This window comes from Sinocyclocheilus anshuiensis, unplaced genomic scaffold, assembly GCF_001515605.1.
Source record: "Sinocyclocheilus anshuiensis isolate Anshui unplaced genomic scaffold, SAMN03320099.WGS_v1.1 scaffold850, whole genome shotgun sequence".
Taxonomy (NCBI): Eukaryota; Metazoa; Chordata; class Actinopteri; order Cypriniformes; family Cyprinidae; genus Sinocyclocheilus; species Sinocyclocheilus anshuiensis.
In genome coordinates this window covers 1,750,728-1,766,772 of record NW_015537937.1, presented here as the reverse complement: position 1 = coordinate 1,766,772, position 16,045 = coordinate 1,750,728, and the positions used below count along the sequence as shown (strand labels likewise).

The 16,045-nt window shown below is 38.1% G+C and overlaps 2 protein-coding genes across 3 annotated transcripts in view; one reads left to right on the top strand and one right to left on the bottom strand.

Annotated features, from left to right (window-relative positions):
• Window positions 1–16,045, bottom strand: part of LOC107660032 (calmodulin-regulated spectrin-associated protein 2-like) — a 58,119-nt gene that overhangs the window by 13,640 nt on the left and 28,434 nt on the right. For both annotated transcript variants that reach the window (XM_016449191.1, XM_016449200.1), the window contains exons 4-5: window positions 15,311–15,388; window positions 4,675–4,816 (exon numbers count right to left, since the gene is read on the bottom strand). In XM_016449191.1, coding sequence (XP_016304677.1) covers window positions 4,675–4,816; window positions 15,311–15,388 — 220 coding nt within the window. The remainder of the gene's footprint in view (window positions 1–4,674; window positions 4,817–15,310; window positions 15,389–16,045) is intronic.
• LOC107660029 (sterile alpha motif domain-containing protein 9-like) overlaps window positions 14,894–16,045 on the top strand; it is a 9,749-nt gene continuing 8,597 nt past the window's right edge. The window contains exons 1-2 of the mRNA XM_016449178.1: window positions 14,894–15,002; window positions 15,623–15,713. The gene's annotated coding sequence lies outside the window, so the exon portion shown is untranslated. The remainder of the gene's footprint in view (window positions 15,003–15,622; window positions 15,714–16,045) is intronic.

Below are 16,045 nucleotides of genomic sequence, written 5' to 3'. Positions count from 1 at the left end.
CGTGTGACGGAAATGTTACGCCCCTTAACATACTGTGATGCCGTCTCCCAGCAGGATGAGACTCAGACCAGCTGCTCTGCTCGTGCACATCCCATCATCGGTTCTCTTTTAGCAGTTCAGTCAATGTACTGTTAGGAGTAACTGAATAACACGGGATATTGGTTTATTTCGCATCAGATGGAGTGTCAGGCACGTTTATAAACTGAATAACTTAAGTAATTTGTGGATTAATGCTTACTGGAGACGCGAACCGTTTCAAATGATTCAGTCAGATTTGGTGAACTGGTTCAACCGGTTCACTAAGAAGAACGGGTTAAATCGAACGATTCGTTCGCGAACCGGACATCACTCGTATTCATATATAAGGTCCCACAGTAGTATCAGCAGTTTTCGCATTGCTCGATAGCTAATTAAATGGCGAATTCGGCAGGCAAAACCATCTCTACATTATTGTCATGAACTCCACAAGTTATGTGACTGACTCACGAACAAGTCAGATGGGAACTTCATCCCCAAGAAGGATATCAAGAAGTTCTGGCAGGTCACGTTAGTCAAGCTCGCATCAGCTGACTCTCAGCTGATCCCCATCAACCTATGGGAATACGACACCTATCTAAGTATTCATATATAAGGTCCCACAGTAGTATCAGCAGTTTTCGCCTTGCTCGATAGCTAATTACCCTCCTCCATCCCCAACTCCTACTCTGTCAGTCAGGATTCAGCCTTCTGATTCTCCTTTGAATCAGACTAATTCTAAAATGTGTACATAACATTATTTAACTTTAACGATATCTGCAATACATTTATGTTGGTTCTGTTCTGTTTACCCTAGGGGGGTTATCGCTGCTCTCCCTGCTCTCATCCATGCTAGGCTGCATGGATGCGCAGGGAGTCCTTGCCCAGAACGGAACCATAACGCCAATCCAAACTGACGTCAAACATCATCTTTGACGATAGTGGTCCTGACAGAACCAAGTTTAAAGTCAAAGAAACCTTGCTATTATTTCACAAATCAAATTTAAAACGAGGCAGAGACTTTGTTTCCTTTAGATGACTCTAAAAATCAGAATGTTATGTTTGTGGCACAAGGGACTTCAGAGAGAGTTTAGTGGATAATGTAGTTTTCCTGATGCTGTTTGTGCGCATATGCATGTTATCTATGGGGCCAGATTAGAGGGTGAGTATTTTGGTGAATGTTTATCTGCACAGGCCTCTGTTGGAGGGTTGTGCTACAGTATCTCAGCTACACCTCTCAGTAAAACAGTAGGAATACACTTTTTCTGACTAAAGTATATTGCAGTTTTGTAGGCCAGTTACCCAGACAAAGTTTAAGTCTAGTCACACAAGAATACACAAGGATTACACTATCATACTTAGTACAAGATTAGAAATGTCACTACTAACTGTGCAGTTTAATGTCAATAAGGTCTAGCAAGTGTTATTACACAACAAGCCTTAGTGATCATGCAGGTGAGACAAATTTAAGTCCAACTCATGGTGTTTCCCAATTCTGCCATCCTCCATAATTTACTTCTCCGCTCAATAGATAAAATAAAATTGTGCAATTTAATATAAAAGAATATTTTAAAACCTCTATCTAATTAATAGATAGAAAATGCAAAATAACATTTAATGCCACTTAAACTTATGTCTGTTCCTCACACAAAGCTATTGTATGGATTCAGAAGGCCTGGAATTCAGAGAATTAGTCATATAGACTACATTTTTGTCCGTTTTTAAAACCGACTGCCCCTGGTCACTGTATGGTTTTATTGTATGGAAGAAAAAAAAAAGCAGCATTAATATTCTTCAGAATGTCTTTTGTGTTCCATGGAAAAAAGTAATATGCTTAACATAAAGGTGGATAAATAATAAGACTTTTCAGTTTTGGGTGGATTATACCTAGGGTTGTGCGATAATGACAAAAAATGATATCTTGATATTTTCTCGAATTTTGTCGATAATTAACGTTTGATATTCTTCATATTCTGTGCGGTGATTAGTTTGCAGGAGTAACAGAAATGAACTTTTAAAGGGTTAGTTCACCCAAAAATGAAAATTCTGTCATTAATTACTCACCCTCATGTCGTTTCAAACCCATAAGACCTTCGTTCATCTTCAGAAACAAAAATTAAGATATTTTTGATGTAATCTGAGAGCTGTCTGACCCTGCATAGACAGCAATACAACTGAAATGTTCCCAAGTCCAGAACCGTAGCAAGGAGATCTGTAAAATAATCCATGTGACATCAGGGGTTCAACCGTAATTTTACGAAGCTACGAGAATAATTTTTGTGCGCAAAAGAAGAAAAAACAACTTTATTCAACAATTAGTCTCCTCTGCGTCACCCTGGTGCCATTTTGGAGAGTATCCGCTGGACGTAAACAGTGTATGCTGTTCTGTGTCAGCCGCGTCACACGGATACGCTGTTTTCGGTCAGATAAAATCACAACAACGTAGGAAACAGATCCGGCGTGACAGATGACACAGAACAGCATACACTGTTTACGTCCAGCGGATACTCTCCAAAATGGCGCTACAGGGTGATGCGGAGGAGACGAATTGTTGAATAAATTCGTTATTTTTTTTCTTTTGCGCACCAAAATTATTCTCAAGCTTCATAATATTACGGTTGAACCCCTGATGTCACATGGATTATTTTACAGATCTCCTTGCTACGTTTCTGGACTTGGGAACATTTCAGTTGTATTACTGTCTATGCAGGGTCAGACAGCTCTCGGATTACATCAAAAATATCTTAATTTGTGTTCCGAATATTAACGAAGGTGGGTGAACTAACCCTTTAAGTTTACATTTTATTTTTACCTTTATGGGCATTTTACCTTTTATAAGGCCAATTTTTTCTAACCTAATTAAACGTATGCATTTTTTGTATCAGATTCTTAAATTTAATCAATAAATTCAAACAGTAAGACACTATAGGGCTGTTACCGTTCAAATCAAATCAGTATCAACAATATTTTTCTTTGCAATGCAGAGGTGGCACAGAATCTGCAAGTTGCATTTAGATGTATTTACACAGACTGTTTAATGCAGGACATGAATGCAGTTAACCTGCAGTTACAAATGCATAAATGTTTTGATGTTTAAAGGGGTCATAGGATGCCCATTTTCCACAAGTTGATATGATTCTTTAGGGTCTTAATGAAAAGTCTGTAACATAGTTTGGTTAAAATTTCTCAATGGTAGTGTAAAAAACACCTATTTTACCCTGTCAAAAACAGCTCTTTTCAGATCAAGCCGTTTTTATAGCATTTTCCTTTAAATGTTAATGAGCTATGCTGTCTATTTATGTAGATCGGGGGTGCATTCCCTTCAGAAACAATGTAATCTACTGCGAGTTCAGCGGCTCAGATGTCGGGAGTAAATGACGACTGCTATGTTCATTATTACATCCAACAACAGAAGACCTCAATCGCTTAGGAGTCATTCTTGTCTACATCTGCTCCGGCGGTGAAACAATGGCGGACTGATGACAGCTCACTCAGGGCGGGTCTGAGGTAAGACACCAGTCCAGTCTGTGCTGAAACGCTACTGTCAATCAAACTATCGTGGGAGGGGCCTGTCTGTGTGATATCACACAGACAGGCATCTGAGATCGGCTCGATTTGAGAAAGGGGAAAACATTTAACCAGATAAAAAAAAAAACACTGGGTGGATTTTTATCATTATAGGGTGGTTGTGTACACACACTGCCAACACACATTTCAGTTCAAACAACTTGTAAATGTGCATGTAGCATCCTATGATCCCTTTAAAAAAAAAAAACGTTGAATACTGATATTTTGATTGAGGAAAAAATTTAAATATACGTTCAATTTAAACCTAAAATCACCAGTAGGTGGCGGCAAATAACTACATGAGTGAGTCACTGAGTCAATAATTCAACTGATTTGTTCAAACGGCTGATTGATTTGGTAACTAAACATTGTTGTGTGTTGCTCAGAGATGCAAAATAGTTCTGCTGTGGCTTTGTTTGAAACTATTTTCGTTGATGAAATAGAGCAAAAACAGGAACTTGTGTTTAAAATGTAAGTCAATTAATATTAACTTATTTATTGCACTGATTTTTTATAAAATCAATATCACATTTGCAATCATGCTGATATTTGGAGAAGAAAAACGGCACTTTTCATGTGAAATTAACTATATCAGATGATATAGATATAAAAGATATATAAAAGTCATACGGGGGCATTTTAGCCACCTTATCTTGAATTTTGGGGGAATTCTAAATGGATTTTAATAGACTAAATAACACAGTGAAAGTGTGAACTCTAAATTTGCTCACGCAGTAGTCTAACCTATCTCATAGTCTATGCGTGCACTTTCTGGGTGTGTTTTTATTTTTTTTTTTGTGATACACAGATTAAACAACAATTACGATATTATTGTAGATGATATATACCCCACACCCATAATTATACCTTTAAATTGAAGTGAAAGTCTACAATAAAGCCAATTGCTCATGGTCACAGAACCACTCAATATGTCAAGGCCCTTTCCTGACCTGTCATCATCATATATAAATGATCTAATCTAAACATACGGTAAGTAAAGTATTCACAAAATAGTGTGAATAGATTGAAACTTGGAAGGACAAAAAGATCTATATTTCTCATATCACAAAGAAAAGTTTCCTGCAGCAGTACCTTCCAGTGGCACAGCATCAGGACAGTAGAAGTGCAGCAGTGCAGCCAGTGCACAGCCGTCCGTGTTGTCGTTCAGGAGATTGTCCACCAGGGAGAGACAAAGAGTCAGACGTGCTTTAGAGTCCTCTCTCCTGTACCGCCCCTGTGGATTACACACAGAAACATACAACACGAAGCCACAAAATATGTGGTTTAATAAAACATTTGTGAAACACATATATAAGAGTTGGGAATGGGGCATGGGAAAGCTGCATGCTAGTGTAAAACAAAATTAATTTTCAATTAATGTATTCTATAATGTCAAAATGAATTGTAGGCATAATCCAGTGAAATCATCGAGAATAGGGATGTACGTATAAGAACTGTGTGCAGACATGATGCCCCATTTTACTCACCTATGCTGCCAATAACAGTATATGACCTATGATTTTAAGTTTTGTGTTTGATGTTCCAGTGTTTGAGGTGGGGTCACAGTTACTGAGCATTAAATGGCAAGAGCAAGCCAATGGATGGAACTGATCAGTGAAGTAGAATTGCGTCATTGTGTAACTGGAATTTATTTGCCCAACTGGAAACACCCATTAGGAGGCTTTTTATTGATTAATTTTTTTGATCCATGGGGAACACTAAAGAGCAATGAGAAAATCTATCTATCACTGTAAAATGCTATTTGCAAATGCTTAACAGGACAAAATATTACTTGACAAAATAGAAATTATATAAAAATACTTGAATGCTGTCTGCTTAGAAAGTACCTGCAAGACTTACTTTATAATTTAGAAAATAAGTTAAAATAATTATGCAGAATATGAACAAATAGGTGGTATAAGATTGGAAGAGAGGAAGAGAGAAAACTACAAGTAAAATGACACCAAAGAAGACTACAATAAAATGGGAGGAGCTTGAGAAGGTTTATTAGTGTATAGGCAACAAAGAAAAAAGACATCCAGTGAGTCAGAGATAAAAGTGCAACATAAAAAGGTAAAGGAGTAGAACACTTTACATGGTGCCTATTTTAAAGCATGTTTTGTTGTATTTTTTATCATTATTATTAGTATTATTATTTTTACATTACCTGCTTATAACTAACAAATAAAATGAGTGTTGTGTTGCTTCAATTGCCTTCTGTGAGACTTTGAAGTAAAATAAAATAATAGACAAACTAGATCAACCACAAAGAAATCTTCTAGTCATTCCTGAAGAACTTCATTCCACAGACAGGTGAGTATGTTATGGTGTATGCCCAACGTGACTAATTAAACAGTGAAATGTGCACAATAAAATGGAGTAACATGTCAGTCTTTCTTGACAAACTTTACCTGTTTTAGTTTGAACAAGTACAAATTTTGAATCAGTACAGGCTGCTTTGAATCTCATTTGAATGAATAAAAACCTTGCAAAGACACAGCTTCACTGTACATTTTGTTAGGGTCCACCTGATAAACTATTTAATTTAATTTGTAAAATGTGGAACATGTTGACAGTATTGAAACTTCAAGATACATTTCAAATAGTGAGTATTGCTGTAGAGCTTGAGAGACTTTTCACTATACAGTTCTACAGACTTCAAGCATTAATATAATAATAATAATAATAATAATAATAATAGTCACAAACAGCAATCATCGGGGTCCAAGCACCAATAGCCCACATGGATGATTCAACTGAAATTTGTCTAATGATGTGGTTTTTACACCAAAGGCCATTTGAATCTTCAGTAATAGTTTTGCCCTGCTTTACAATGTGCATACTATCCATCCTAAATAGTATGTGAGATTAAAATAAGTGTGTCCCAAAGCATAATATGTTGAAAAGAGTATGCCAAAAGTCCCCGGATGGTCTACTATTTCAGGTCGACTTTTGAAATGTGGATCCGTGCACACTCTGATGGCTTAACTGTGACAAGATAATTGACAGACCAGTTTACAGTGACAGGGTGCGTGTAACTATGCGACAGAGCGATCAGTTAAAGACGCAGTTGTGTGACATGATACTATGTCCCAAAGCTTGCCTACTCTTTTACTACACACTCAAAAGTGTGAACTTTTTCTTCACCAAAACAGTACCTACATTAAGGACGTAGTATAAGTATTGGGATGCAGCAATGGTTTGATGAAACAGGTCACAGCGACACACTGGTGTCAAAAGGGACAAATGACTTCCTAAGGAAATCACTCCCTCTTACTGTTACACTGAAAGAGAAGTAAAAAACAAAACTGTAGTTTTTTGATGTGATCAAAAGATATGTGGTATATGTGGACGCTATACAGTCATGTGATATCTTTGCATGTTATTTTGTGACACTGTCACACAGGACACGTTTTAACCTGCTCAATATATCATAATGATTTTAAGTATATTTGAGTTTTAATAGGTTTACACGTTGTCTTAATAATTTTATTCCTCTAATCTGTTTTAATGTATGTTTTTAAATGAGTCTGGGTCACTGATCTATATAAATGACTGGATTGCTCATTGCGTTCTAAACTGCTGATAGGCAATGAAGCCACCAGAAGTGTTTGAGCCGCCATCTTACTATTCCCTACCGGCAGAGAGTAGCATTGACTCACAGCTAAACAGCTGACCTAAAATCACCCGATTTGAAGCGAATTAGTCATGCGGGATTAGTTTTTATGTCATGTTTATGTAAATTCAATTTTACTTCAGATGTTATCTGTAATGTTTATGGTCTTTTTGGGCAGGATAAGCCATATATTTAAATCGTTATGGTGGGTGTGTCGGCTGTGCACTTGCCGACACAGGTAACTGTTCTAACACAAAATATAGCCTATTTCTTTATGTGTGTAATTATTCAGGAATTATTAAACATGAACGTATAAGTATCCGAAATTGATTTGAATATATAATGAACAATACAATACAAGCCTCTGTCACTATATTACTTTATGTTGTACTGAAATGAAAAGCTTACCATGCATCATCTTGGAAATAAAGCTTCATGTCTTTAAATCTGTACTGTATATAGTCAGTTATTCCTCTGAATAAGTTATGATATGTATATTTTTAATGTCCTGATTGAGCAACATCTATTTCAGACTCTCAAAGATCGCGCAAATATGGCATTTTACTAGCATTACTGTTTCCATGTAAAATGTTATGTATACATGTTAAATTAATAATTAATTTAATCACCATTTGAATCATTACCTGCTTCAAAATTAATGCTGTTAATGAAATCATTGTTGAAACATTTGCAGTTAGCCTACTGTACGAACAACAACACTATAACAAAATGACATAAACAATGAATAACTGTACAAGGCGAATGAAGGTATATATGTATACAAAGCATAAATCTTTATTCAGATTTCAGAATGAGCACTTTGTCATTTGTTATATATATGTTGAGGATCTCGTCCGTCTGATGTTTATCATGTTCATCTGATGTACGCTACTGTAATGTATATGAACGTAGCTTTTTAAATTCCTGACATTAAACAAATAACCTTTTACATGCCTAGTCTTTGCATCGTAAGAATGTACAGGGATACTTCAAATGCTGACTTGATAGGAAATGAACAGTGTAAAGGAGGCAGAATGTCAAACAACAAGCATGTTTGCAAATCAAACTGACCATATGGTGATCCCCAGCACACTGGAAGAGTGGAGTTACCTTTGTAGACTTACCTTTCCAGCACTTTGGATTATCACTTTAGTGGACTTTTGTATATACACCGGTGGACACTTCTCACATTCACATTGGGAGTTACAGCAAGCTAGGATTCTTAAGGACTGTTTTATGGTATGGAACTGAAAGACGCTTTTAACAACCTAGGTTCTCTTTCAAACAATCATTCGGTATCTCACTATGGGAACGCCCCCAGGCATGATAGACTATGGAAGCACCAATTACAACACATCTGTCTGAAGGACGGACCAATCACAGCTCGTAACAAGGAGCCCACCCCCTCCCTATATATACAGCTGTGATCCCCGAAGCGGCATTCTTGTTCTCTTCCCCATGAAGACTTTCCTTCAGCACCTAGGCTGCGCCGCTTTCAGTTCATAAACGTACCGTCAAGGTTGATGTTGCCGAATGCAGTACAGTCAAAAGAGGAAGAATATGTTGTGGATTCTCTGCTCATTACTGAGCTTCTTCGTTTCGGCCGCTATTAGCAGTGTGTACTAGCTAACGCGTTAAGGCGCGCTAAGTACTGGAATATCTGACTCACCATGTTGGTGTCCAAGGTCGCTGTGGAGAAAGGGAAGGAGGCCCCGTCGCGCTCATGTCTGGCAATGTGTGGATTCATGATCTCGGGCTGGGATTCGCATCCGATGTGTATCACATGCATGCGTGTCAAGCATGCCCAGGCTGCGCTGGCGGATGCGGAAAGTTGTTCGCACTGTTGTGTAATGCCGGCCAGGATTCTAGAAAAGCGGCTTTGGGGGGCTGCATCTTCCAAAGATGATCTGGTTCTCTCTGCTGTTCCTCCTTCGGCAAAAGGGGCTCAACCCTCTCCCCCGCGGGATCTTCCTTCGTGGGGGGATATTATGGATTCGGAGTCCCCAGACTTTACACCGCGTTTCGACCAGCAGCTGCTGGCAGGGGGCGACGAGGTCGAGGGAGATATAGAAGAAGATGAGATGTTAGCTCGCCTCCTCCGAGATGAGCCAGATGATGATGAGGATGATGCTTTCCTGTCTGCAGCTCAAGTGTCCAGGCCGGTGAGTGTGCAAAGTGGCGATGTAGCGTCGACTGTGATGGATTGCGACCTAGTCGAGGTTTGTAAGCATGCGGCAGCTAAGCTTGGCATAGCTTGGCCTGTAACTCCGGGGGATTCAGGAGTTAAAGGGGATATCTATGATGGGAAAAGGCTCCCTTCCCGCCTAACCCTCCCACGGTCGAGCAGTCAGTGGCTCACCACCTGCATCCGAACAGGTGGACCACTCTCTCATCGGCCAGGCCCTCCCTCCCTGGGAAAATGGAACACTTCATCGCTTCCATAACTGCAAGCATATGCATAACTGATCTCAATCTACGCACCTCACGTGGTGTGGTGCAAAGCTGCGGCCATACCATGGCTGTCGCCGTTGCGGGCGAGAGGTTGCTGTGGCTAAATATTTTGAGTATTGGGGACAGGGAGAAATTGGATTTTCTTGACGCTCCTGTAGACTCGAGCGGGCTGTTCGGCCCGGCTGTCGCGGCAGTGAGACAGAGGTGCGACCTCCAGAAGAAGGAGAGGCGTTTGACATCTGTCTGCTGCGTAAAAGAGCATCCCGTCTTACTGTTCCCCTGCGGCCTGTTCCCAGGGCTGCTGTAGATCTTCTCACCTCGCAGGCAAACGCAAAATGTCCGCTGTATTTCTCTCTCAGGGATGATAATGCGCCGCTGGGTGTGGATGCGCTGGCACACCCGTGGCCGAATGTGTTGCTATATGCATTCCCACTGCTGAGTCTAATTTCTCCCACCCTAGACAGAGTAAGAGAAAACAGATTATCTCTCCTTCTGACAGCCCCTCGTTGGTCGGGGAGGCTGTGGCTGGCAGAGATTGACCAGCTCCTTCGGGGAGAGCCCTGGCCGCTCCCATTGAGCCGGGACCTGCTGTCACAAGCGGGGGGACAGATATTTCACCCCCACCCAGAACAAATCAATCTTTGGGTCTGGCATGTGAAGGGTTAAATCTAAATGTACTTGGGCTTCCCCAGGAGGCTATAAACACTATCCAGAGCACTAGAGCTCCATCAACACGCTCGCTGTACGATCTTAAATGGCAGGTGTTTGAGGACTGGTGCACTCGTTTTTGCAGTGTTTACTGAACAATGGGAGAGCGTTCTCTACTATTAAAGTTTAATTGGCTGCTTTTTCCGCTTGCCATGTAGGGTTCGAAGGAGTTTCAGTGGGTCGGCACCCTCTTATATGCCATTTTATGAAAGGGGTGAAGCGTTTGAGACCAGTGATGAAGCAGCTGGTCCCGTCATGAAATTTGTCCATGGTCTTGAATGCTTTAACTCAGGCCCCGTTTGAACCTCTGGAGAGTGTTCATATTAAGCTCCTATCTTTGAAAACGGTCTTACTACTTCCTTTAGCCTCAGCTAAGCGAGTGGGTGAGTTACATGCCTTGTCGGTTCATCAAGCATGTCTGAGTTTTAATCCGGGTGACAGCAAAATTACGCTGCTGCCAAACCCAGCTTTCATTCCCAAAGTCAGTGATTCATCTTATAACTGCTCTGCTTTGGAGTTGCGTGCTTTTTACCCTCCTCCTTTCTCTTCTTCTTCGGAGAGGAAATTGCACACTGTGTGTCCTGTACGAGCGTTACGCTATTATGTAAACAGGACACGATCGTTCAGGAAGAACGATCAGTTATTTGTTTCATGGGCCACTCATTGTAAGGGTAAGCCGATCTCCTTGCAGCGCCTCTCACATTGGATGGTGGAGGGGATCGAACTAGCCTATACATCTATGGGTCCTCATTCCCCAGAGGGCTTAAGAGCTCATTCTTCACGAGGTATCACTACCTCATGGGCTTTGTTCAAAGGGATTTCGGTGGGAGTTATTTGTGCAGTGGCAAGTTGGTCTTCACCGCATACATTTATCAGATCTTACCGCCTTGATGTCACTACACCTTCATTGGCTCATACAGTTCTTAAAGTGTGCTCTTTGGAGAATTGAAAGGTTATCTGTCTTTTCGAGTCTGTTCGGCGGCTTCGGAAAGCATGCGTTACGGGAGTTGGCTATATCATTCCCATAGTGAGATACCAAGCAATTGTTTGAAAGAGAACATTAGGTTACTTGCGTATCCCCGGTTCTCTGAGAACAAAGCGAGGTATCCACCAAGCTTTCCTACTCGCATAACACGGGGGAAGAGCATGCTTAGAATGCCGTTTCGGGGATCATAGCTGTATATATAGGGAGGGGGTGGGCTCCTTGTTACGAGCTGTGATTGGTCCGTCCTTCGGACAGACGTGGTGTGATTGGTGCTTCCATAGTCTATGACGCCTGGGGGCATTCCCATAGTGAGATACCTCGCTCTGTTCTCAGAGAACCGGGGTTACGCAAGTAACCTAACGTTTTCGAGTTTTATTGTGTTGTTTTAAGTTCCATGTGGAAATTGTAAATACAATTTATTTATTCACTTTATAACTGACGTATGTCTCATCTTTTTAAACACTCCATGGCATGCTCTCACATAGTCTAATCTGACCCCATCTTATCAATTGTAACATCTTGCGATAAGGCCGAACATTACAATTTTAGGCTGAAAAATAGATTTTGATTATATAATATAAATTATAATACAATAATAATGTGAAGCAAAAATGCTACACAGAACAAATAGTTGTATTACTGAAGACAACATGGTAGAAAACAAAACAGAATAATTCTAGTGCTGCAGGTGTTTCCAAGCTGGTGTCAGGTTATAGGAGTGAATTATTCACACCAAAATACTTGTCTCTTTATAGCATATTGTATATTAAAACCAGTTAAACTCTGCGGACCCGGATACGGGTCCAAAATGACGTTAAAAATGTTTATGCTTCATTTACATAGCCTTCCTTATATGGTATCAGCCCATATATGGGTTCATTTGAAAGCAAAGAATACCATTCCTTTTGGTTTTTATATTCATAAAGCAGTAAAATTAAGCTTAGAAATTTATTCGTCCCACACACGAATTTCCGCCTAACCATTGCGAATAATTTTTACGAAGAATGTGTATTTTATATATTTTTCACAAAAAAGTCAAGTCATATATCACAAGAAAGCTCTCATTCTCAGGAATTTGACGATGTAGATTATTTCATTGTGTGACAATCACAGATCGAATTATCTTCGATAGAACCGCGATGTAAAATTTGGTCACCTCTGAGCGAATTTACATTTATACTCGTAGCACTGCTTCAGTCAGCCGCAAACAGCCACAAATATCTATATACTCTATATTATCTTTTAGATTAGGATCTCTTCTTTATATTTCATAATGTAGACAGTCTTGTGCATCCTGAAATAATTAAACTTGATTGTAGAATAAACAATATTTGAAATTTGGTCCAATTCGCTTGTGCCATTTGGTATATTTCTACTTAGAAAAACATAAAAATGAAACATAATTCAATTAATAATCAATTAAAGTGCTTGTGGCACAGAGTAATGTAGGATTGTGGGGTTAATGTGTTTTATAAAGCCTGTTTTTGCAAAGGAAACTCACAATGACACATTTCGATGCAGAGATAGACATTCTGACTCGCTTCACAAATAATGTAGTAACTCCTGTTTAGAAGCTGTTATTTGAAAGATTCTTTTTTCTGGCACTTTTTGGCATCTAGTGGCATCAAACAAAGTAAATTGCAGAGAGTTGTGCCTAATAGAACCTGAATTACAGATTTTCAAAAAAATACTTACTTTTAAAACTCCAAAAGCGCCTATGTTTTTTTTGTGTTTATAGTAATATTTGAAAAGTATATAATGTTATTTATAAAGAATTACACTCATATTTTGTAGTTCAAAGGGTTTTCTTTACAATGAAACCATTTTTTTTCATTTCCTCCATTGTATGTGTGTAGGGTAAACATTTGAATTTGAGTATGTTAAATTTAGGCGAAAATACCAAAAAACGCCCTGAGCTTAAGTGGTTTTAAAAGAGACAAATAAAATAGTCTCTCCATTTTAAATGGAAAGCAATATATTTAACTATGTCTGACAATTTCACAAATCTGTTTTCAATATTACTGGGATATATAAAAGTCAAATTAACATTTAATGACTTCCTAACTTCCTACATTTCACATTCTCAGTGGAGCCCAACCCCGGTAACACTGATGAAAGCAAATAGCCTTTTGGACCTGGTAAATCATTTATTCATCAAAAGATTATGTTTCCTCATCACAACTCATGCAAACATATCTTCTAGTAACAAAAGTGAAAGACTGTCATACTTGGCAGCTTATTTAAAATAATAATTCACCTAACTGATGTTATCTTGAATGTCTAAATTTTCTCCATACATTTAAAACAATCTATTTTTTTCATGCTAAATTCATTTATGCCAGAGAAGAACTGGTACCCAGACTAAGCCTGGTTTATTCAAAGTTTTTTTTTCTCCATTTCTGTCACCTGATGGAGTTTGGGGTCCTCAGTGTCACCTTCTAGATTGCTTAGTTGGGGTCTGACAGACACTTAAGTTTTAGTCATTTATCGATATCACTGCAGTGACCGACATCGTCGGATAAGAACAAAACTTGAAATGAATTAAGCTAGATGATAGCAATACCACCTTTTCTAGAGCTGCTTTACAGCTGAATCACATATTGCAATATCGACATTGCTATTGAATTGACTCAACAATGAACTGACTCAATGAATCAGATAAACTGAACTGATGAACTGAATAATGCCATTGCTGCCTTTTGTAACTGCTTATAGCTACTGATTAACTTCACAAAGATATTAATCTGAACTGACTTGAATTAAATAATGAAACCATTGTCTTTTAGGGCTGATTTACAGCATAATCTGAACAGTCTCCATAGCTGAGTTTTCGTAATTGATTCTGCTGTTTGCCGTTTATCTCTATGAACCTGCTTTGACAAAACCTGTATTGTATAAAGCGCTATAGAAATAAAGGGAATTTGACCTTTGGTGCTTGTTCCCATAATAAAACTAGAATAATACAAAACACCAAGACAAAGAAAACATGAACAATAGGTTCCTAACTTCCTACGTTTCACATTCTCAGTGGAGCCCAACCCTGGTAACACTGATGAAAGCAAATAGCCTTTTGGACCTGGTAAATCATTTATTCATCAAAAGATTGTTTCCTCATCACAACTCATGCAAACATATCTTCTAGTAACAAAAGTGAAAGACTTATTTAAAATAATAATTCACCTAACTGATGTTATCTTGAATGTCTACATTTTCTACATACATTTAAAACAATCTCTTTTTTATGTATCACAGCAGAAAGAAAGCCATACAGGTTTAGGACAACATGAGGGTGAGTACATTTTTTTTTTTTAAATTTTGACAGAATACAAATTTTGGGGTGAACTATCCTCTTAAGGAATATCTCAAATTTGATGAAAATTGCAAGGTTGTAACACCATAGCGACCAGGAAAAGAATGCCTCTTTATTCAAATGTGTCAAGGCACTGTTTTGTATACTGACTGCCTAAGGCAACAAAACAATTCTGAACATTTCAGAACCTGTACAAACAGGCTTGTGCTCTGACAATGACTAAGCCTGAGGGTGGGGTGTATAGTGTGTGCAGCCACTCATATGGGCATATCCAACACACTGCTTTAAAGCAGAAAAGACAAGCTGAAATCTAGCATGGTGCTTCAAGTACAAAGAACATAAGATATGCTGTGAGTACTACTGAAGATTTTAATTGCATTTTTTCAATTATTTTGCCAATAGATGTTTGATATAGCATAAATTAAGAATAAGCTGTAGGTGTCTTTATAAACAATTCAATTTCTACCACATCAAAATTTTAAATGCTTAAATATCAATGTATATTAAAAGTAACAAAATTAGATGTATATCTCAATACTTGTGATCTGCTGCATCTGAGCTTTGTAATGCATAATTTGTATCGTTTATAGAACTTTGACATATGTTAGCATGTGATCTGTTGATACAATATTAATGCATTATTAAAGAATATGCTCACCTTTTGAAGAATGAAGGGTTCGTTTGCATCTTTAACTATTTTTTCTTGCGCCAAAATGTCTCTCAGATGTTCATTTACCTGTATTGGAAAATCAACATAAAATAAGCACATGCAAGCAAACATAAACACACAAATTTTGCTCTGATTTTGCTCTGCATTGAGTGAGTATAACTGATCAGTTTGTTTTTTATTATTTCCGTAAGCCTTGTGTATAGAATAATTGTCCATAATGTGGTGATAACAGCCTCTGGTGGCAAAACTGATAATTACTGTATGTGGATGTGACTCAAAAAAGCATTCTTCTTATTGCAGAGTGCTGTGCAGCACAACGAGAGGAGAAATATCAGAGAAGGAGAGACCAGTTTTATCTGAACATCATACGTGCTCAAATAATCAAGAGGATGTAAGATACAAAAATACATAGACTACACTGAATGTATGTATGTATACCTGAAAAAAAACAAAATATATATAAATTAGTGCTGTCAAATGATTAATCGCGATTAGTCGAATCCAAAATAAAAGCTTTTGTTTAGATAATATATGTGTGTGTACTGTGTATATTTTTATGTATATATAAATACACACACACAGTGTATATATTTAAAAAATATTTACATGTATTTACATGCATATATTTATATTAATATCATTTATATTATATATAAATATATTTATTATATAAATGTAACATATTTTTCTTAAATATATACATGCATGTGTGTGTATTTATAT